This window comes from Thunnus maccoyii, chromosome 9, assembly GCF_910596095.1.
Source record: "Thunnus maccoyii chromosome 9, fThuMac1.1, whole genome shotgun sequence".
Classification (NCBI taxonomy): Eukaryota; Metazoa; Chordata; class Actinopteri; order Scombriformes; family Scombridae; genus Thunnus; species Thunnus maccoyii.
The window spans coordinates 13,531,048-13,553,173 of NC_056541.1; the positions used below are offsets into that span (position 1 = coordinate 13,531,048).

Sequence of the window (22,126 nt, forward strand, 5' to 3'; positions counted from 1 at the left end):
TTGGAGATGAGCCATGTGTGCATATTCCTAAATGAATTTGTGTTTAACCACTATATTTCATTGGGAAATATTGTACATTTACTCCACAACATTTATTTAGCAGCTGGCCTATAGTTACCACTTACTTTGCAGATGAAGATTTTAAAAACCTATCAGCACATAAAATACAGTGTGGTGTTATACAGATAATTAATCTGCTCAACAGTATATAAAATGGGTAAATTGGACTCTAGCTTGCTACAAGATTAAAATACTGCATACATGTTAAAGCATCAGTAATATAATCCAATAGAATAATATATTCCTATAAATATGACTCTGACAGAGCCCATTTTGGCTGCATTGCGAGTCCTTAAAATTACATTAATTCCTTCTCCATCATTAAAAATTTCAGAATCTATGAATATGCTAATATTGTTCATTTCAGAAGTTTAACTGATGGACACAAGATGTCTCCTACTTCACTGTAAACTCAGTGTTTGTGCACTGGAGGCTTCAAGTTTCCACATCACACTTGTGTTAGTTGAATATTGGACCACAATTGGCTCCAAACTATAGTTGTGATGTCACCAATCATGAACGTAGGCCCACCCCTTAAAATCAGATTTTCAATGAACACAGAGAAACTTTCCATTTTCAGCAGATGAATGTGAAAACAAACTCTGCACATACATCATTCTACACAGTGAAGCTCAAACATCCAACTGTAGAAACAAGAAGCAAAACATATTTTTGAGTGGAGGGGGGCTGTAAAGTAAAATTTAATTTTTAATAGTATTTTTAGATTGTGTTTTTGCTTCTTTTACTTAAGGAAACATTGTGAATACTTCTTCCACCACTGTCAGTAGGGGTTATTTTTTATTTGTTATTTTTATCTAGAGCCCCCTTAGTGGGTTAACATTCTGCCAACATATTTGACATACAAGGACTACTGAGAATAAACTACTGTAAACTAGTATAAGAGACAACCATCGTAGCAAAATGTTAACCTATTTCTTCTCAAAACATTATTAGTTATGTAATTAATGTCATCAGTAAAACAAATTATCATTATTTTAGGAAAGTTAGTTAATTCGCATATTGTGTAAAATGAAAAGATATACTTTTCTTTAATACAAATTGCAGCTTTTATCCCAAGTACAATCTTTCTGCAAAGCCTTCAAAATGACTGATAGAGTGCCCCTACCCTCCCTGACAATGTGTGATACTTTAAATTAGGACCCATGGCAAACATGAACTCATCAAATAGTTCCATTTATTAAAACTGCATTGGGGGAATTGGGTACTTTTGACTGGGGTCCCCAAGAGATCCAGTACATTGGTATTTTTTAAAAAGCACTAATTAAAGCAGAAACAGAAAACAATTATATGACGTCATTAGGAACAAACTGATTGACAAAGTCATGAAAAATAGGACTAATATGACAAAAAGTAGACATCTGGGGTCTGCGGGTCCCACAGTCAGTAGGTTTAAGGTTAATCTGCATTGTATGCGTCTTTTATTTTGAAGAAAAGGCAGAGACGGAAGTAACACTGTGAATTTCCTCTGTCTTGACAGTTGGACACATTTTTTTGACAAGCGGAAATGAGGAGTCACCACTTTTTTTCCGCGTTAACTTCGTGCCTGAAAGTTTTTTTTTTCCTCTATTTTTTTTTCTCGCGGAGGAACCGTCGCGTGCACTCACAATGAGAGAGAAAGCGACCGTCTTTTCCGCGTGCAGCTTCTCCACTCATGTCCAGTTTCTTTTGCTCCTCGACGATGTCGTTTTAACTTACTTTAGATGCTTCTCAACACATTTCCGTTATGCGAAGTCCAACCTGTTGGTTTGTCGTCGTCGTGCTGCGGTCGGTGCCCATCCGAGATAACGGAGAACGTGAGTATGTTGTGAAGCTGAACTCCTGTCGGCTTTTATTACCTTGTTGTCTCAGAGTGCCTTTTAAAACAACACTTAACTCTTCTTAACACAACCACATGGGAGATAATCCCTCAATGTGGGTATAGCTTCCGTCCAAAATTTAAAAAAAAAAATCGTCGAGAAATGTGCTCTTGTTCAATTTAAAGGGCTTTGCCTCTCATGGTGGCGCTGGCGCAGACTTTTGTAGTCAAAGAGTCAAGTTTTCTTTCTTAAAAAAAAAAGTCCTGTCACATCAGTAAGCACACGTTTCTGTCTGTGAGCTGCTTGGCCGCTCATCAATGAGGATAATTGGCACAAAAGATGTACACCACATGTCTTTTAGTAGCTTAAAGTGTATGTTTATTTACGTCAGTCAGTATAATTTGGCGCAAATCTTTTGGTGGTCGCCATGGTAATGACGCAATATAGAACCCAACGTACGTCGTATGTTTAAAAGGCCAAACTTTAACGTCTGTGAGGCGTCCAGGTCCTTGGTTAGCCAAGGAGGGTTGAATCGAGGACTTCTTGGTTGTAGATACTTGGAGATGTTTCGGGGGCTTCTTCAGGTCTAACTGACTGGCGGGGAGTCCCAGGTATTTAAGCTCTGTGGGGTCGTTATCAAGGTCATTGATACCACTTTGGTTCGTTAGTGCCTCCTGGCTGGTGTAACGGCAGTCGTTAAGAGTCGTTGAAGTCACCTGATGCCAAGTGTAAACGACAGTCGTTGGAGTTGTCACATGAGACCAAATGTGAATGGTTGTTAAGTCTCCTGGGAAGGGATGAAAGGACAGCATTGTAAGTGGGGGATAAATGGTGTAGTAGACCACCCCTCCTCTCTCTCTCTCTCTCTCTCTCTCTCTGTCTCTGTCTCTCTCTCTCTCTATCTATCTGTTGAGAGATGGTTTCTCTACTTTTGTCATAAAAAGCCTCCCTCACTCACCATCTGTCCTCCTTATCCAAAATAGGTGCGTTGGTTATCTTCAAAGGAGTGTCCCTTATCTTTCAGGTGTAGTAAACTGTTGAGTCTTGACCTGAAGAGTTGGCCCTCCTGTGCTGAGCCCTGTGTTTGCTTAATGGTTGTGTAGTTTCCCGGATATACAAGTCAGTGCATTCCTCACTGTATACACTAGATTACTTTTTCTTGTGTTTGGGTGTGTGGTCTTTCTGGTGGACCAGTTTTTTGTCTTAGTGTGTTGCTGGGTTTGAAAAACACAGGGATGCGGTGTTTGTTAAAAATCCCCCTCTTGAGTTTTGAGCCAAACATTTAATAAAAAGTCACCTCAACTGCCTCAGTATACCTCAAACAAACAGCCAACACATTCATAAAGTTGTGTACTTGAAATGTGAACGTTAATGATGTTCGCGGCAGTTAAAGGGAGACTTTGGTATTTTTCAACCTGGACCCTATTTTCCCATCATTTTGTGCAGAGGTTTAAGTTCTCAGGCACCATAGAGAAGTTTTAAATTCATACTTAAATCAATACATTATACACACTTCCTCCTGGACAACTTTTCAGGTCTTTTGTTGCTTTAATCACTGTTTTGTGTCTAAGTGACTAATGGGGACAACATTTTTTGGAATTGGTCCAGTGTTGAGTAAGAGTGCTGCAGCAGACAGCCTCTAAACCGGCTGCAATGTAATCCCTCAGGGCAATTGCGCCCATCAATGTACGTCCACTAAAAGTGCAGGCTCAGATTGTTATTAAAAGTGTCTGACAACATTATGGAAAGGACCATACAGAGAAATAAAACTTTTTTATTTACCTTTCACTTGACTGGTTAGTTATTCTGTCTAACCAAGTCTCGCTCAAGGAGAAGTCTTGTTCTGCAATCCAGCGAGAGGTGACTTGTTGCCGGAAGACAGCGTCATAATGTTGTCAGACATTTATAATAAGAATCTGAGCCTGTCAGTGGCAAATTATTTAATGTTACTTACCTGCCACATTAGTTAGCTAGTGTTAGCACAAGTCTGCACCGCTCTGTGTTCCTGGTAAGTTAGCGTTAGCTTTGGTCCAGAGTAGCAGGGCGTGTTTCCAGTGCGTGAAAGGAACCACCCCGCACTCCTTATTTGGAAGGTCCTGGCTCCAAACAGAAAAGATAGTGCTGATCATAAGCAGTAACTGCCTTATTTAATTCTACTCTGCCTCTGATTGGCTAGTACTCGTTGCCTTCGTTGGTTAGGTTGGTTTTAGGCATGAGGCGTGAGATGGTTGGGGTTAGGGTAAAAATATCAGGGTCAGAGCCAATCAGAGGCAGAGTAAACTGGCTCCAATACAAACCAACGGGTGACGTCATGCCTGTGCTATGTCCATCTTTATATACGGCCTCTGGTCACCCCTCATGACTTCTGGATGCGGAACCAGAACAAGTGGGGAGCAGCTACTTGGTTTCACAACCCAGTGTTGTGTAGCAGTAAATCAAAACAGTAATTTTGGGGTGTGTGTGTGTGTGTTTTGGAAAGGATTCACTTCTATTTATGTCTTGTGTGTGTGCATGCGTGCGTGTATGTGTGTCCGTGCGTGTGTGCATGCATGCGTGTGTGTGTGTGTGTGGGTGGGTGGATAAATACAGGTTTGTGTACAGGAGGATATTCCCTCAAAGTAAAAGGTTCTCTCTCTCTCTCTCTCTCTGTTGTTTGCTTAGAAACTCTGAGGCAGCAGGTTTGAAATTGTAGCTGTTACCAAATTTACCAGATTAGTAGAGCTGTGGGGGGATACGGATAAAATCCTAAAATCCTTCATATCACAATATCCAAACACAGTGTCTCCCAAAGGTCATATATATATACTTGGGAGGCCGTCCGCCATCTGCCAGCGTGCTTTGATCACAGTTATACATCAAACTCGGAGAGCCGCAGCTTTTTCGATTCATGAGATAACCGTGCATTCAATGTTAGCTGACCAACAGACAACATGGCCGACCCTTGAATGAGCTCTGGTTTGGTACCGACAGTCTTGGCCTGTCAGCCACCTCTTCACTGCCACAGTTATCTGTTGTTGGTGCTGCTATATACACAGAGTTATACTGTTTGTTTGACTTTCACACCTGGCTGCCGTTCTATTTGAATTAACAAGAGTGGGCGTTAATTTTTTCTTGTGCATGTGCTGTTCCCTGAGATGAGGTAGAGAAAAATGAATGACATCAAAGTGAATTTATGAACCTTTGCCTTTGTTAAAATATGTCAAAAATATTCTCAGGCAGCCAGTACTGTAATTGGGTGGACTATATATATATACACATATATTGAGATAGTACAACTTCTGAAAAACAATTAACAAACTGTTAATCTATGAAATAATCAGTCAGTAATGTCTGTTTTATGGCCAATCCAGCAATTTAAGTACCTGTCAAACCAAGGTCCAATATAATTTATAGCCTCATACACCTGTAGGTATTACAGGGAAAGCTACCACAGTATTAACGGTATGGCAAAACCTCTAACTGTCTAACTAACGGTCTCATGTCACCATATTGTACTGTCGTCATATCACCCACACTTACAAATTAGTATCACGTTAGTAGCTGTGTCATATTACCTGGCGTGACTCACATAAGCATTATGGCAGCATGTTTGCAGGGTTCATATTTCACATTCTGCAGTAATGCAACATGCTGAGTTTGGCCCTCTTTGCTGATTCGGTCACTTAGATGTAATAGTTGTCACACATTGAGTCATTGAAGCACAAAAGAGAGAAAACCAGTCTTTTGGGTGGGGAGGTAATGCTTGTTAAGCTTGTACATGTTTTCCATGGCAGACAGGTTTAACTCCGTCAACCCTGGAAAAGAGGTCGCTTACACAGTCACAAATGTTTCTAATGAATTTCAAAAGTGTTTACTTCTCTACAGACTTCCTTGGTTTCTTGCAGTTGGATATTTTAGTACTGTCTTCACTTCTCTTTTACTCAGTGTTGTATGCAGGAGTGCAGTTCTGATCTGCCTGTTTAGACACGTAGGTGGCCCCACACACAGCTCATCATGAATACAATAAAACTCAAACATATTAGCACTAGAACCACATGGAAATCATGTATATATCATAAATTATTTGACCATCTGATCATCATGGGTTATAGTAATATGTCTGCCTTACATTTGCAGCACTGAAAAAATCTTGGATTCTCCCTAGAGAGTGGGATCACACTTGTCCAGCATGATTATAATATAATTTTCTCCAACATGACATGATTATTTGGTTGGGGATTTTACACATTACAACACAATATTGTCCTGGAAACTGTCTGACATATCTTTCCTTGAAAGAAAATATGTCCTGGACAGCTTCTTAGAAAAGTCATTCGCAATTTCTCAGTGCAGCTGTTATCAAATATATTCTGTGAACATTTGAAGTACGTGTGCACACATGCAACTGAAAAAAAAAAAGTAGTGGGCTCTGCAGCCACGAACATCAGCCATGGATCAGACAGTGTCATGGTTGCATGTCTTTAACTGAGATGTTATCGGACGCCAGCTCTTCCGCTTCCCTCAGGGGTTCTAAGAAATCCACTGATGAGACCACGAGAGAGGTCTGACCCACAGCGGCCCTGCAGGGAGAGGAGAGGAGAGGAGAGGAGAGGAGGGGAGGGAAAAGGAGGGAAAGGAGAGAAAGAGAGAGAGAGAGAGCGGAAAAGAGAAGGAGGAAGAGAGGAGCTGTGGGAGATAATTTGGCAGGCAGACAGCAGTAGGAATCTGCTAAAGAAGACTGATGGATAAAGAAGGAAGAGACAAATTAGGGCAGAAATATGGAAGAGAAAGAAAGCTCTTTTTCTGGTGACAATGGGGACCTTCTACAACATAACACACGTGTTTTTGAGCAGTCTGTGTGTGTGTGTGTGTGTGTGTGTGTGTGTGTGTGTGTGATGTGACTCACACGGCACTCGGCCACCCAAACAGCTAAGCCTTAAATCTCAGACTTAACTGTGGATTCTCACTACAAACACACACACAAGGCATACAAAGGGGTTATGTTGTTTTGCACGAGTGTGCATGCGTTCATGCAAGTGTTTGGGGGGACACACATGTGTCTATGTTTTTTTGTTTTTTTTTTTCCTCAAAGCAGCAATAATTAGAGACTTTGTGTGTACTTGCGTGTCTTTACCCCAATGCACCCCACTTTTTGTTGTTGGAAAAATGTTGATTACAGGCTCGATTTTGCTGCAGGAGTACGAAGATGTCGCTTAAAACATGTGTGTGCTTGTTGACCGTGCGATTGCAATATATCAATGGTTTGTGTGTGTGTGTGTGTACACTGTGAGGATGGTGGATGGGGTCAAGAGTTTTGTTTTTTTCCAACTTCTCCAGTCAAACTTTAGAAAAGAAACACACCCTGAATGTTTGCTTTTTAATCGTGAGAAGTTTCTCCAGGTTTCACAGGCGCATCCGTACACACATCAAATAGTTTTTTTGTGTGTGTTTGTTCCTCTGCGTGTGTGTTTAGCAGACATGAGAGTCATGTCTATGTTGAAGTGAAAGTACACATTCTCATGCATGTGGCGGCAAAATACACAGTGTCACATCAGTTTATTCCCAACACAAGCACAGTATTTGCTGTCCCTGCAGAGTAGAGCCCAACACAGGATTCTTGGATGATATTCCTGTCTCAGAAAGTGGTATTTTGTAAGTGCTAACACTGAAACTCAGTTGGCTCCCCATGAGTCCCAATGTGGAAAAGTTTTCTAACTGCTGAATTAGCCTACCAGGAAGTCAGATGGCTATAGATGATTCACAGCCGATCAGAGTGAGTGAAGGAGTCAATTATCCCTCCTTCTCCTCTTCCACACACATACACACAGACACACAAAGACATAATATATCGAATACATATCTCACATCTTAAATATTGTCATGCGTCCTGACAATTCACAAAGAATTAGAAACGCATCACGAGTAGGGATGAGTCATTCACAAAGTGCTTGTGGATTTCAGAGAGATGTCTGTCGTACTCGCTGGCTGGAACATTTGAGTCTCTGCTTGAATTGGCTGAACTGTATTGATTTGACTCGACTGAGCTGTGAATGATGGATAGTTGTTTCAACTTTTCAGAAACTAAGCCTGTGTTTAAGGGTTCCAATAATAAGTTGAGGTCAGTTTTTAGTGGCTTTGTAGCTTAGAAACACACTTAAACTGTTTAGTTATTCAGTGTATGCGTATTTAATGTTCTGTAATATGCGCCGCCAGTGTTTATTTTGCTAGGACTCAAAAGTGTAAGTGCAGGAAAAAGTTTCTGTGCATGCATTCACTTTTCCTTTTATTTTAAGTGACCATGGTACATTAAACAATACCCTTTGTGCAATGAAATCCCCTGCATAGCAATAAATATGGTCACATTCTGTACTTTCAAACAATATTCAGATTCAGTAGAGGTATTAATACATTCACTTCTATTTTAGAAATAGCATTTGCTTTTTTAACATTTGGGAAAATAAGAATTGTATGAGTCAGTTGCATCAGTTGACCCTTTTATGATTGTGTTGAAAGGCAGAAAACAATTACTCAAGTTGTCAATAGAAAATTCATCAGTAACCATTTTAATATCTTTGGATTTTGGACAAAGTAAGACTTTGAAGATGTCACCTTAGTCTCTGGGAAACTGTAATGAATGTTTTTCACTATCTTCTGACATTTATAGACCAAACAGTCAAGAAAGTAATCGTCAGAATAACTTAAACTAGAAAATAAGCATTCATTGCATCCCTAATCATGTAGCATGGTTGTACCTCTGTGATTTGAACATTATATTTATGGCATTTGGCAATAAGTCTGTATTATCATTCATCAGATCCATAATCATGTTAAGACAAACTGTAGTTAACAGTTCTCATGTTCTAGTAAGACATTTAGAAATCATTTGACCAAATGTGATATACATGAGTTCAACTTTTCAACATATGGTGTCATATCACAATATAAACTTTGTCTTATCAACCAGTTCATACATGTAGTTCAATGATTTTAAGACATAGTAGCAGTGCGCAATAAATGGACAACACACAAGAAGACAAAATGCATTTGAGGGACCGGGTGGAATTCCTGTTTATTTATGATTTTGTGTAATTCGATTAAGTCTACAGAAATTTGTTCAGACCGACTTTTCCCAGCCCTGATTTGAAATGGCATGTTTGCTTGCGGAGCCTCTAATATAGATCTTATTGTGCATTGTGTTTTATCAGCATTGAGGCCTGCAGTATCTGTAATGCCCGATAGTCACTACTGACCTCATTCCTTGAGTCTCCCCTCCTCACATACATCCAACCAAAGCCAAAACTCAACTTCTCTTTTCTTTTTCGTCTGTCATTATGTGTCTGGGAGCCCTATATTTTAGTATTTCCTCAACGTGCCAGGGTCTGTCTTTGAGGGATAATGATAGACTGCAGACTGTACATACATAGACGTTTTGTATTAGTCATTGGTAGGATGCCGGACAGCTGGAAGAATGCTTGTTAGTGAGAATTTAACCAGGTTATTTGGTACATTTGGAGCATTTTCTCTTGTCTTTTGGAGTGTTTCATATATAAAACTCTTAACCTGGTACCAGCCCTCTGAATCACTGCCAAGATCAAGATAATAACAGTGAAGGATTGAATAGTAATAATCAAGTGGAACGAAATGGCAGTTTAGTCTGATTGTCAGGCTACAAAATGTTGATATTGTGCTGTATTTGTAAGTACAGAGTAGCAGCAATGTCCATGTATTGTAAGCTGTTTCCTTGGAATGTAAACCCCACGTTTTTATAGCACTGATGGGGGAAATCTGTTCCCAGCACCCTAGCTATATAGTTGCTTCCACCGGATTTTGTCTCCTAGTTTTGATACTTCAAGTCCTTGATTGTGCTTTGTGATTTCAGTTTTCCCAACCTGCCTCTCCATTCCCAGGCCACAGGAAATGGCCAGAAAGCAGCAAGGCTTTATTTCTGTGTGTCTTAAGAATAGCAGCATTGTGTTGTGTCGGAGCCTGCATTGTTGTGGGAATGCAGGACTCAGCTAGAGAATACCCAGACCAAAACAAAAACGCTATGTACCTACATAGTCTTTTGCCTACACATGTAACAACAAACCGCATATGCGATGCAAAAGATAAGTCTTCACTTGTTCACAGCGTTTACTACCTCTTGTTTTCTTTTATTAAAAGGTTAGTTTTTTTGAAGAGATTCAGAAAAACAGGCTATACTACTTTATAAATTTCCTAAGGCCATTCTGGATAAGAGCTCCAGCAACACTAAATGCCAAACTTGGAGGTGTAATTATGGCCCCACATTTTTGACTTTGTAGTGTTGCCATATCAGTGTTTGTTTTTTTGTTTTTTTACATAATGTTTCATTGTATAATAACTCAAAAGATGTTTTGCTGATCCTTCACGTGAAATAACAATATTCTAGGTTTTAAAACAGGCTTAAATGTTGGGCAAAAATAAACATTTCGATTTCTTTTTCATACCTGTGCATTCAGAAAGAAATATTACTGATTGTGTATATTTGGAATAGACACCAGCCGAGCTTCGTTGCGATGTAGCTGCAGGCTACCCTGTTCTTGTTTTACCCTGAATCAGCTGATGCTTTGCTCAGGCTATGGGAAGTAAGGCCAAGGTTATCTCATGTTTCAGCACTACTTCCTCCTTTACAATATGTTCTTCAATTATGTAAGCTGTGTGCGTCTCGCTTTCTGCTCTGTTCATTATCAAAGCTCTTTCACATCTCACTTCACACAAACAGGAACACGGAGACCCGGCCAATCCCATCCCTGCGATTGTAGATCTTTTTCATGTAAACCTCTTCCTTTATGTCACGGATCAATTAGACAATGCATTTTTAAAAAAAACTGTGTGTAGCTGCTGTCAGGTCATGTCAGTTTTGCTTGATATACAGCAGCTTGTTGCACTCAAGTATAAAACATGGAGTGAAAGCGATGGAAATGGGTCACATGGCGTCAGTTCATTTTCTGGTGTTTTGGCTAACGTGAAGCCGGCTGCTTTGCTTGTCATAACAATATTGAATGGTAACTGTTTTGGTGGGAATTTCTGGTCTTTTATAATGGACTTTCATAATAGTTCATAATAGTTTCATAATAGACTTTCATAATCGTTGCTTGTGGGTTTTTCACTTATGCATATCTTCTTGTTTTTTTACCAAATTAATTTTTGCGCTTATAGAAGACAAGGATGGATCAGAGCTTAACAACTCTTGTAGTAATTACAGTCATGATTTTGTCTTTTCTGTCCACTGTTTAAAAAAAAATACTTAAAACGATTAAGCGATTATCAAAATAGTTGCCGAGTTAGTTTTCTGTCGACTGATCAATAGTAAATGATTATCATTTTAATTTCATTGTAGTCTTCCAACTTTTAGATGGAAATTCCAAGTATTATATTACATTTTTCATTTAAAGTCTGTAGCTTAACTTTCAATTAAGGAGATTTTTGGTTTCATTCCAATAGTTTTGTAAAGGCAAGCCATGAAGAGCAGCTTACACTTAAGTCCTCTACACATGTTCAGTGGCAAAATGACTTTTCGCTGGTGTAAGGCACTGTTTTACTATGGAGAAAGCAAAACTGTTGAACCTCAAGCAGGATGCAAAATTAACTTTTTTTTGTCCACCAGCCAAATGGCTAGCGAATGTTCAAATTTTACAAGCCTCAATAGATTGCCATTGTTTTTTTGGGCTGGTGAGTGAAGCGCATCTACCAACCACTTGCATATTTTACCAGCATTTGGCTGTTAGCTGGTGCTAATTTTGTGCCCTGACCTCAAAGCCGGCGCTACTTTGGGTGTTGTGCGCCGCTCGGATTTTACACTTCACCACTGAGCTCATCAGTTTCCACTTTGGCCTCGTTTGTCACCTGTCTATGCATAACCGAGGAGGTGACACTTGTTCATAACGTAACGTGAAACGGTTTCAGGCCTGAACTACAACTCCATCTTATAATCATACTAAGATCTTTGCAGAATGACTGTAGCATGGTGAATAGGCATATTCGTGCTTAAATTAAAGTTAAGTAAATTCCTGCTGCCTGCTTACATTTGTAACTTAAACCTACACTAAACTTACCTCTGCACTGTGCTCTGCACCCCTCCTCATAGATGCTGATGATATGTTAGAGGCCCTTACTCTACTGCGGAATAATAACATGAATATTAATTTTAAAATTTCTTTGAATCTATTTTACTGTGCAAGGAGGTCTTTGAGAAAATATTCCTATAAAGTGAACATGATCACCACTGTGGGAGACATCCCTGAACTGGAGAGGAACTGGTTGGTAGGTTATGTTCATAGTACAGTTAATGTAATGAACAAATGTAACAACAGTAGTTTTCAAAAGAGGTTCTTGTTACTAAAACTTGTAGCTTTCAACATAAATTAATTTTAGTCACATGTGTTTTAAGAAGCAGTTCTTGTACATGAGTCGGGTAGTCTAGTCTTTCCACCGCTGACGTAAGCGTGCATTTTGGCATGGTGTGTGTGGGTGTATGTGTGCGTGCGTGTGTGTGTGTGTGTGTATGTGTGTGTGTGTGTATAACGTGTCTTTGCATGTGTGCACTGGTCCCTGCTTGCCAGGGCAGGGCAGGGCTTCCTGTTGCTGTGATTGTTGCCCAGGCAGAGCAGAGCAGAGATCCTTTGGTCTCTGCTCCTCTCTGGCTCTGCCACCTGGACCTTCACTCCAAAACCTGGCGCCATCTCCTCTCCTCCCTCCTTTCTCGTGCTCTGTTTTTCTCACTTCCTGCCTGCCTTCTCATTATCCCCTCATCTCTCTGTCCCTATGACTCTTGCTTCTGTCTCCTCCCTTTCCTTTCTTGTTTGATTTCCTCACTCCTTACTGCCTCCCCCACTCTTCTCTCTCTTCTAATAACCCCCTAATGCCCGTACACACATACTCACTCTCTCCCGGCTTTGTAAATTTATCCCCAGCTCTGTGATTCATTCAGTGATTCAGACAATGAAAATTCAAAGGTAACAAAATCTGTTTTTCATCCCAGACCCTGTGATGCACATGTTGCTGCATTTTTTTTATTTTTTTATGTGGAATTCATTTTTTTCCACTCCAGTTTTTCCAGTAAAAACTGGAGTGTTTGATGTCTCAGAGCCTTGATGCCATGCAGACTAATTGAGTCGTAAGCAATAGATTGGATCCGGCTGATCTTGGTAATAAGGCCCGGGCAATATAAAGGTCAGAAGGATGTGGCTTGCTGTAAATTGCATTTTATATAATGAGTATGACAATTAGGAGCACATCCTATTTTTGAAGTAATAAACAACCAAAAGGCGCATGGGGGTGTACATGTGCACACATTCTCAGACAAGTTGCTCACACACACGTGTGTGTATGTGTGTGTGTGTGTGAGTGAAAAGATAAAAACCTAACAGTGAGATGTGCATGAGCTGAATTGGGTCTAACAAGTGACAACCACCATCACCACTGTGACGTAGGGTTGTAACTGATGTGTCTGCAGATTATTTACTCAATTCACTGATTCATTGTTTATAAAATTAAAAAAAAAAATAGTGAAAAATACTCATCAGTTTCGTAAAGGTCAAGGGGGCATCTTCTCCGGGAAAAGTAGCAAATCCTCACAATTGAGAGGCCGGAACTAGGGAGTTTTCATGAAGAAAAACATTGTATTACTCAAGAAGTCTGTGTTTTTTTTCCCCTTTGCTTTGCACCCAGCACCACTTGTTTTTACTACCAGCATCTAGTGGTAATCAGAAGTGCTGCATCTTGAGCAGCTTTTGAACTTGCTTCAGCACACAGTCATGGCGGTTGCCTCCTGCTATGAATACATGACCTGAAAGCTCAGAGACCTCTTTTTGTGTGTGTGTGTATGTGTGTTTGTGTGTGTGTGTGTGTTTGTGTGTGTCCACTGCATCAAACAAGAGCTGTTCCCAACTGGGGATAACGAGGAGAACAGTGGTGTGTGAGAGCTGATACCAAGCTCTTGAGATATAAATAGGACCTCCCTGCAACAGGGCTTCCACCAGCGGCACTGATAATTCTCTACGTGTTGTATAAGCCTCAGTCTTTGTGTGGCTTTGTAGATATTAATTTCTTGGTTTTGCACAAAAAAAGAATGCAATCTCTTTTTTTTTTTTTTGTTGTTGAAATCTTACTGTTGTAGTGAGTGGTAATGTTTGTGTTGGCATCATGAGGCTTTAACTTGACTGTGTGTGTATTATGAAGGGAATGCTGGTTTAAAGGAAGCTCTGTGTTGGCTCCACTCCCAATAGGCCAGTATACTATTTACTGGTCACCACAGGCATGTTGCGAGATCTTTCCTACAGCATGCGCGTTGAATGGGTGAGACATAAAGTACCACAGCATCACACGTCCATCCCCCAAGATGGCCTGAGGTTGATTCAAGGTTGTGTTGTGTTAAAAATCAACCCAGCGAGCTGACACGAGTCATGAGGTTACTCGTGCTGACAAGATCAATTCACGTGTGTCTTTCATGCATCCTGTTGCTCGATTAAAATCAGTTTTAGGCTGTCCCCAGTAAACAAGGAGGTTAGTTCCACTTCTGGTGTCAAGAGGAGGAACACATTTATGAGGAAGGCTAAGAGCTGTGCCTTTACCTGAGGATTGGTATTCACTTTGTAATCCATCCAAAATTGATTACAATTCAGATCACGGGCCTAAAATTACATTTTAAGGTAAGTGAGTTGCAAAAGAGTCAACCTCCCTATTATTGATTAATCTGCTGATTAGTAAAATTGTGAAAAATGGCCATCACAAGGTCCCAGAGCCCAAGGTGACGCCTTCAAATTGTTTTTGTCTGATGATTAATCCATTGACAAACTTAGTCAGCAACTATTTTCATAATTGATTAATCATTTTAAATAATTTTTTAAAAGAAAAATTCTAAAATTCTCTTGTTCCATCTTCTTCAATGTGAGTATTTTTTTTTTTTTTTTTTTTTTTAGTCCTCTATGATAGTGTACTGAATATCTTTGGGTAGTGGACTGTTGAATGGAACAGAAAAATACATTTCAGGTTGCACCTTGGGCTTTGGGTAACGTTGACTTACATTTTTCACAATATTCTGACATTTAAAGAACAAATGACTAAGAAAAAAATAGAGAAAAAAAAATTGACTTATTAATTGATAATGAAGATAATTGTTAGTTGCAGCCCTACAGAAAATCCTCACATTTGAGAAGCTTGAACTAGTGTTTGAAATTTTTGCTTTTGCCAATCAACTAATTGTTCCATATTCACATTTGGTCAGATGTTCAGATAAAGACGTTCTACTTTATACTGCTAAATGTTGGTTAGTCACAAGCAACAGTTTTTTTTTCTTTCTAGCACCTGTCTGACACGTACATCTGTCCCATGAATGTGAAAGACTTCTGCGTATTTGTTTGCTATTTTAATCTTAAGTTGTTGAGCTGCAGCATCAGTAGTTTCACAGTCATGTTTGAGACAGTTCAGCTATATATTTTTTTTTTTCTTGCCACAGACCTGCAACTGATGTCAACATGAGCCACTTTGCCCACAGTTGCTCAGCACAAAAAATATACTTACTGGCAGCAGTTTCTCAGGCTACTTGTGGTGGCGATGATGCAGGAAAAGCTGCGGCAGATTTCAGTAAAGGACATGAGAAAGATGATGAAAGCAATCAGTGTATGCGTGCGTGTGGGTGTGTGTCATAGTAAAGACTGTAGGCGCTGAGAAAGAGAAGGAGTAGGGGTGATGAGTTAAGGTGAGGAAGAAAGAAGGGGGGGGGGGTAAAGCAGGAACTTTGACTCTATTGTGCTGGAATGTTTGAAATGGGTTGTTGGCCTGTTTATTCTGTCATGTCCTGCTGCATACTGTCTAGGAAAATGATAACACAAAAATAAAGCACCGTGGCTGAGGTCAGAGGTTGTGTATAAGAGGAAAGGTGACACAAAACTGTATTAGTCTCCTTGTTTTCCCTCACAACTTGAACTTGATCCTCAGTCGAGGTAAAAAGTAAAGGAAACATGAATCCAAACACATCTGGAGATCTTCACCACAGAAGACAGAGGATGAAAAGAAAGAGAAAACCATGGGAACAGAGACGGCCAAGCCCCCAGAGGGATACAGAGAGAGGAAGTGTGTGTCTCTGTATGTGTGTGTGTGTGTATGTGTATGTGTGTGTGTGTGTGTGTGTGTGTATGTTCTGTAGTCAGTCAGTCAGTCAGTGCTGAGTCATTGCTGGGCTGGCCAGGCAGATAGAAACAGGCTTCTGGGGGGGCCAGCTGGAGGGGCACAAGGGGGCATGCACTGAGCATGCTCTGAAAAGTACAGGAAGGGAATTGGTTGTTGTGACAGGACACATCCAGGAACTTTAGTGACGCAATATTTCATGATGCCAAGTTTTCACTCCCTCATTGACGTACGTGTCCCCTGGTATGTTTGATGATACTAATGAAAAAGTCGTGGGCTTTGTTGCATGACACGATCTTAAGAATTCACAAGTTCCCTTCTCAACGTGTCGTCGTTTAGGACACGCAGAGGGAGAGAGATAACGAGACATGTTGCTCCATGTTTGGCCCGACCACAACGACCCCCTCTCCACCCCCCCCACTTCTATTTCTTGTGGTTTTCTGTGATCTGTTGGACCACAGTCTGTAACGCCCCCCCACCCCCTCCACACGCACACACACACGCACAAACCCACATGTACCAATATGCACACGTACACTCATACATCCTGTATCTAGAATAGACCCTTCTCTGCTGCACTGGAGGAAGATGGTATGTACTGTAGACACACGCTGAAGTTAACAAGACTGCTAAACCCTTGTTATACTAGCTGATGTCTTACTGTGAGTGTTTTCAACTGTAGTTCAGCAGCTCATTTATGGGAGACATGGATACAGCAGTAGAGAAGCTGCAGTTGTTATATAATGTATTTTGGATACAGCATTTTTAAAAGCTCTTCATGTTCCTGTGACACCTATTTGTTTTCCTGCAAGGAAGCATTTTATGGTGAGATATTCTACCTGTGTTCTCTACTTTTGCAGAAACAGCCAACCAGTATCATCCTGTGCAACCAATATAACTGTAAAATCCTACCAAGCTTTAGTTTGCAAAAATCGCCTTTGCCTGAACAGATAAAGAGAGAATAATCAAACTGCTCGGTTAAACCTGAACACATATCAAGGCCATTGTTTAGCTGTGTCACCATTAGTTTCACAGCTGCAAAACTTGCAACTTTGCGGGCTGATTGTACAACAGTGTATCATCCATTGGCTGTCTGCAACCCAGAAGCCTCACTCTTGCATCAGCTAAGGTCTGCTGCGCTTCCACTGAAAACGTTACATCCTTCCTACTAATCTTCTTTAACTATGAGTTGAGGTCAGCAGTGTGTACACATTAGGGAACAGCAACAGGGTGTTTGAAAAGATGATGGCCAAGATAGAGTTCTCATTGAATAGTAAGGTATGTAACCCATTTCCTCTTCTCTGTAGAATATGGTTAACTCTTTAAACCATGGCCTCATTTCTGTCTAATGACAAAAGTAGCTGTCAGTTAACCACAGTTGATGGGTAAAAGCATGTCCTGGAGTAGAACAGGACTTTTTTTATGCAGTTGACTTTCTACACAGAATTATCGTGGCAAAGTAGTGCTTTGACACTACTGATTATAAGAAAAGTTCGTATTGAAGTGGTCAAGCATGAGGAAAATGATGTAATATTGTAGGGCAATTTCATAATTGTGCTAAGGCTACGTTCACACTGCAAGCTCAATTTGGATTTATTGCTCAGATCTGATTTTTTTTTGGCTGTTCACATTATTTTTTTTTTTTTAAATGTGGCCAATATCCGATTCTATTGTGAGCCGGTCACAGTCCTAATGTATGGAAGTAATCATGGAGGCTACTGAAGTCAGCGTCTACAGTTTCATTTATAAGTTGATGTGCAGTGGAAGAAGTCTCATCCCAAATCCTTATGAGGTCTAACACCTCACAGTCCCTCCACTGACTACTACCTCCATCGCAGCTGTCTTCCATGTTTGTACTTGCCGAGTGACTCCCTCCAAGCGCAGAATTGTTACGAATGTCGATCTAGAGTGACGTAAAAATCGCATGACTGTTCAGACTGAGGTCGCATTGCAAAAAAATCAGACCTATATCTGATTTAGGACCACATATGAAAGTGGCCCATATCAGAATTGAAAAGAACAGAGTTCATGTACTGACTGTATATAAATATGGACGACGCATCTCCACTTCCTGCCGATATGCAAAAGTGAAGCCAAAATATCTGCTTTCCGGGAACTGCCATCTTGCTTGTGTGACATCATTTTTTGGAGCTGGAGTCTGTGCAGTAGAATCAGGCGGCGGGATGGCGGTCTGTGGGACAAGCCCCCTAGCTGTCCTGCTCCCTGGCTTTTTATATCATCAAATAACAAATTAAAAACAAAGTTATCAGAAAAAATTAGCACTTAGACAAACATCAGCATGATAAGAACTACCAAAAATGATAGAATACTTTAATTTTTGTTTGGCTCATGACCCATCCGCTAACAAGGAGGGGGTGGGACCTATACTGCAGCCACCCATCCGGGGGGGGGGGGCGCAATCGAGATGTTTTGGCTCAACTTTTGGGGAGCTGTCATTACATCCATATTTATATACAGTCAATGATTCCATGTGATTTGTGCTGTTCACACTTTTATGAACAAAATAGTCACATTTGAGCAAATAGGCCACTTTTGCCTGCAGTCTGAATGTAGCCTAATATTAATACAGGCCTTTATGACAAACATGTCTTAAAAGCTTTTACAGAATAAACACCCACAGAGTCAAACTACTAAGTTCACAGCATATCTGTGTGCAGCAACAAAAGGAGGGAAGTGAAACAAATCACAGAACAGAGAATAACAAGTAGCAGAGACAAAAGAGGTCAAGTTGTCAAAGTCTCTGCAGCATTGCCTCATTCTATGCAAGGACTCCAAAATAAGCATTAGTAGAGGTCTTGGTGGCCTAGAGGTTTAAGATGCCTATCATGGAAAACCTCTTGGGTGCAGTGGTCTGAAGTGGCCTTTGCAGGTCAGAAATTTAGGAATTTTTTTTTTTCAGGAGTAAACAAACATGTTGTATCATCATCTGCTACATATGGAGCGAGAACATGATCTAACTGCTAACAACAACTAATGCACAGAGCTCACTGCAATGAATTAGAGGGGAAGTAGAAATCATTTCTTAGAAACATACTAGGTGTGAAAATGGCCTTTGTGCATATTATGTGACGTGTCATGGTCAAAAGACTTGAGGAAAATCAGGTGAGAAAACGAGGTCTAGCGATCATGACCCTGGTATGTGGTACTGCTTAAAAAAAAAAAAAAAAAAAAAAAAAAAAAAGCAGAAGGAGCATTGAAACAGGTCACATGTAAACACACAGATGGCCAAGTAGTCAGTGTGGTTGATTGAGAAATTTTTAAACCGTACTTCCTCACTCAGGACTCATTCAGTGTCTGTCCGAATGACTTATTACTGTTTTCATTCATTTCGAATACTTGGCTCTCTGTCATCTGTATCAGTACAATTTGGAACAGATTTAGTCATCTTTATTGCCTCCACCCTGCTTCTTTCTCTGCCATTTCTCTCTTCACTTTATTAATCACCATAGAATGAGATTTCCTGATTTTTTTTTTTTTGATTTTTTTTTAATATATACTTTTTTAAAGTGTTTTTGCTCATGATTTGATTAACTGTTTTTCCCCAAATTGAATGGTAAGACATTGTCCTTTAAGTGAAGTGTGGCCGTCCTTATCTGTTAGGATATTCTATGACTGGTTGATTGCCAGAGATTCTTTGCAGGCCCATGTAATCAAATTTGCGCTGTTTAAGATTGAGTACAGATAAAATCAGACTTTTGGCTGTCCTTTCTCAATGTTTGAACTGTTTCAAACTTTCAAGTAGTTCAAAGAAATGCTGTGACTGTATTGCCAGTTCCATCTTTAGTGCTCCAGTTCTTGCACAACACACTCCACATTATCTTAATTTGCTTCTAATTACATTTCCATATCTCTCCTTTGTTTGTCCCTCAATCATCTTTTTTTCTTTTCCTTTTGTTAACCCTACGTCCTTCCTCTCTCCTTTCCCAATGGACCCCCCTCTTACCCCCACCTCTTCTCCAAACATTCATTTCTCTCTCCTTTTTCTCTCATTCTGTCTTCTCTTTTCAACCGTCATTGTCTCACAGCAGTGATTCTCAGCCGGTCTGGTTACTGCAATGAATGGTAACACTATCCATCCAGCCAACACCACCACAACAGCAGGAGGAGGCCCAGGCGTGGCAGCGCCCCCGAGAGGCTGGAGGGAGTTCTGCGAGCGACACGCCATCGCCACAGCCCGGCAGCTTGCCGGACACTACCGGAGCTTCGCCAGAGAGCGCCCTCAACATGAAGTACTTCCACCAGAGACCTTTTCCAAGCAGTTCTCCGATCTCTTCCAGCAGCACTTCTGCTGTGAGGTCAACAAAGATGGCACTCCGCTCCGCCAGAGCACATGCTCTACCGCTACCGGTAGCACTCCCTCCACCACTCCAGTGGCCTCTTCCCTTCCATCACAGGCCGTGATTGGTCGATTGCGGATCACATCTTTGTCTGGGGTGCAGGATTATCGGGAGGCGAGCCGACCAAGCGGAGGAGCTGCTCTGTTTACTGTGGTGTCACCAAAAGTGGAGCCGGTGGTGGTGAGCCGGGAACAAGAGCAGCCGCTGCGATGTGCTGCGGTAAACTCCTTATCAGGAAACCCGGTGGTGCTCAGGGGCTCGACTCGTAGTATCAGCAGTGGGTCACTGCTGATTCGTAGCCGTAGCAGCGAGGACATCTCTGGCACTGACCGTCGCCAGGTATCTGAACGGTACTCATCTGACTCCTCAACCTCCAACCCTGCACATGCTGACATCACACACTTCTCCTTCAGTCAAATACAACAGAGCGTAAGACGGCTTCTCAAGAAACGGCCCGTCCCCAGCCCCCCCTCATCCCAGGACCTGTCTCCTAGCAACCCCACTAACATCAATCCCCCAAACAATGCCGACAGAGTGGGCGGAGTGTCCTCCGCAACTGAGCAAGTGTCATCCTCTTCATCTTCTTCCCTCTCCTCCTCTTGTCTGAACTCTGAAGCCACGCCCCCAGCCTCTTCACACCTGTCTAACCTCCTGGATCGTTTCCGTTGGTTACGCAGTGGAAGCATGAGGCAGAGGAGGTCAGAGGTGAGCGGCTGCTGTAAAGAGGGCCAACTGAGGTACTTGCAGGTGGATGACACTATCTCAGACTCTCAGCCCCGCTGGCAGCGCTGCCGCCTGCTGGTCAGGAGGATCAGGGACGCTCAAGGTGGAGGAGGAGGAGGAGGAGGAGGAGGAGGAGGAAGAGGAGGAGGAGGGGAGAGATACCAGTTGGAGCTGTATGATCCTCCAAAGGTAGGAACACATGCTCATGCACACACACATTGTATATACATGAGGCAACTATTGCAAATGTGTGCACGCTGCAGGTGTAATTGTGGTCATGACTTTTATATCCATTTTATATATATATATGCTTTAGCACACTTACACAGTCCGACATATTGACTGGCTTTTCATTGTCTTTTATTGGATATTTCTCTCAATTCAGCCGATTGCTTACTCAGGACAGACAGAGGAAGTCGGTTAGTCTGCACAACAACGTCAGTGGGCACTGTAATATGTGTTGCATACTAGTTGCTACATCTGTTTCATACCTAAAGAAACATTTGTAAATATTATAGAGAAGAGTGAATGTGATGGCAGACAGGCAATTTTCTGATTGCTAAACAAGTGACTGTGCCTCGACATCACGGATTCAAGGAATTTCCAGAAATATGCTTATTTGCTTTTTTCCGAAAGTGAGATGACAAGAATGATAATCCGTCTCATTGCTTATTCCAGTCTCACATCCGTACTGGAACGCTTTTGTCTAGAAGTAGCTCCAACATCTAACTCTAATGCTAATGTCATTTTGACAAATAGACCAACTGGACCCTTTTCACGACACACATTTTGACCGGAAAAGCACAGGTGTAAATAATAACATTAACGAATGGCTCCATTCCATTAATCGTCCCAGTAAGCCCTGTAAGCGAGCATGCACAGTACCAGAACCCTGTAACTGGCTCACCTAAAAGGAATGTAGCCATCATTAATGTTATTAATTCCACCTGCACTTTTCCTGCTTTGACAAGTCAAATTGTCTGCCATGGAAAGGGTTATACAATGGAAATTAGTGAGCTTAAGAGGTCTTTTTTAGAGGTT

General features: G+C 41.1%; 1 protein-coding gene across 5 annotated transcripts in view; it reads left to right on the plus strand.

Annotated features, from left to right (window-relative positions):
• The first annotated feature begins 1,256 nt into the window (after positions 1-1,256).
• The window catches only part of sh2b3 (SH2B adaptor protein 3), a 53,323-nt gene continuing 32,453 nt past the window's right edge, over positions 1,257-22,126 (plus strand). Inside the window, exons 1-2 of one of the 5 annotated variants that reach the window (XM_042421779.1) lie at positions 1,257-2,488; positions 20,051-21,274. In XM_042421779.1, coding sequence (XP_042277713.1) covers positions 20,081-21,274 — 1,194 coding nt within the window. In that variant the 5' untranslated portion in view covers positions 1,257-2,488; positions 20,051-20,080. Of the gene's footprint in view, positions 2,489-16,468; positions 16,830-16,914; positions 17,283-20,050; positions 21,275-22,126 lie in introns of those variants that run through there. The other 4 variants (XM_042421781.1, XM_042421780.1, XM_042421783.1 and 1 more) reach the window with 4 other exon arrangements.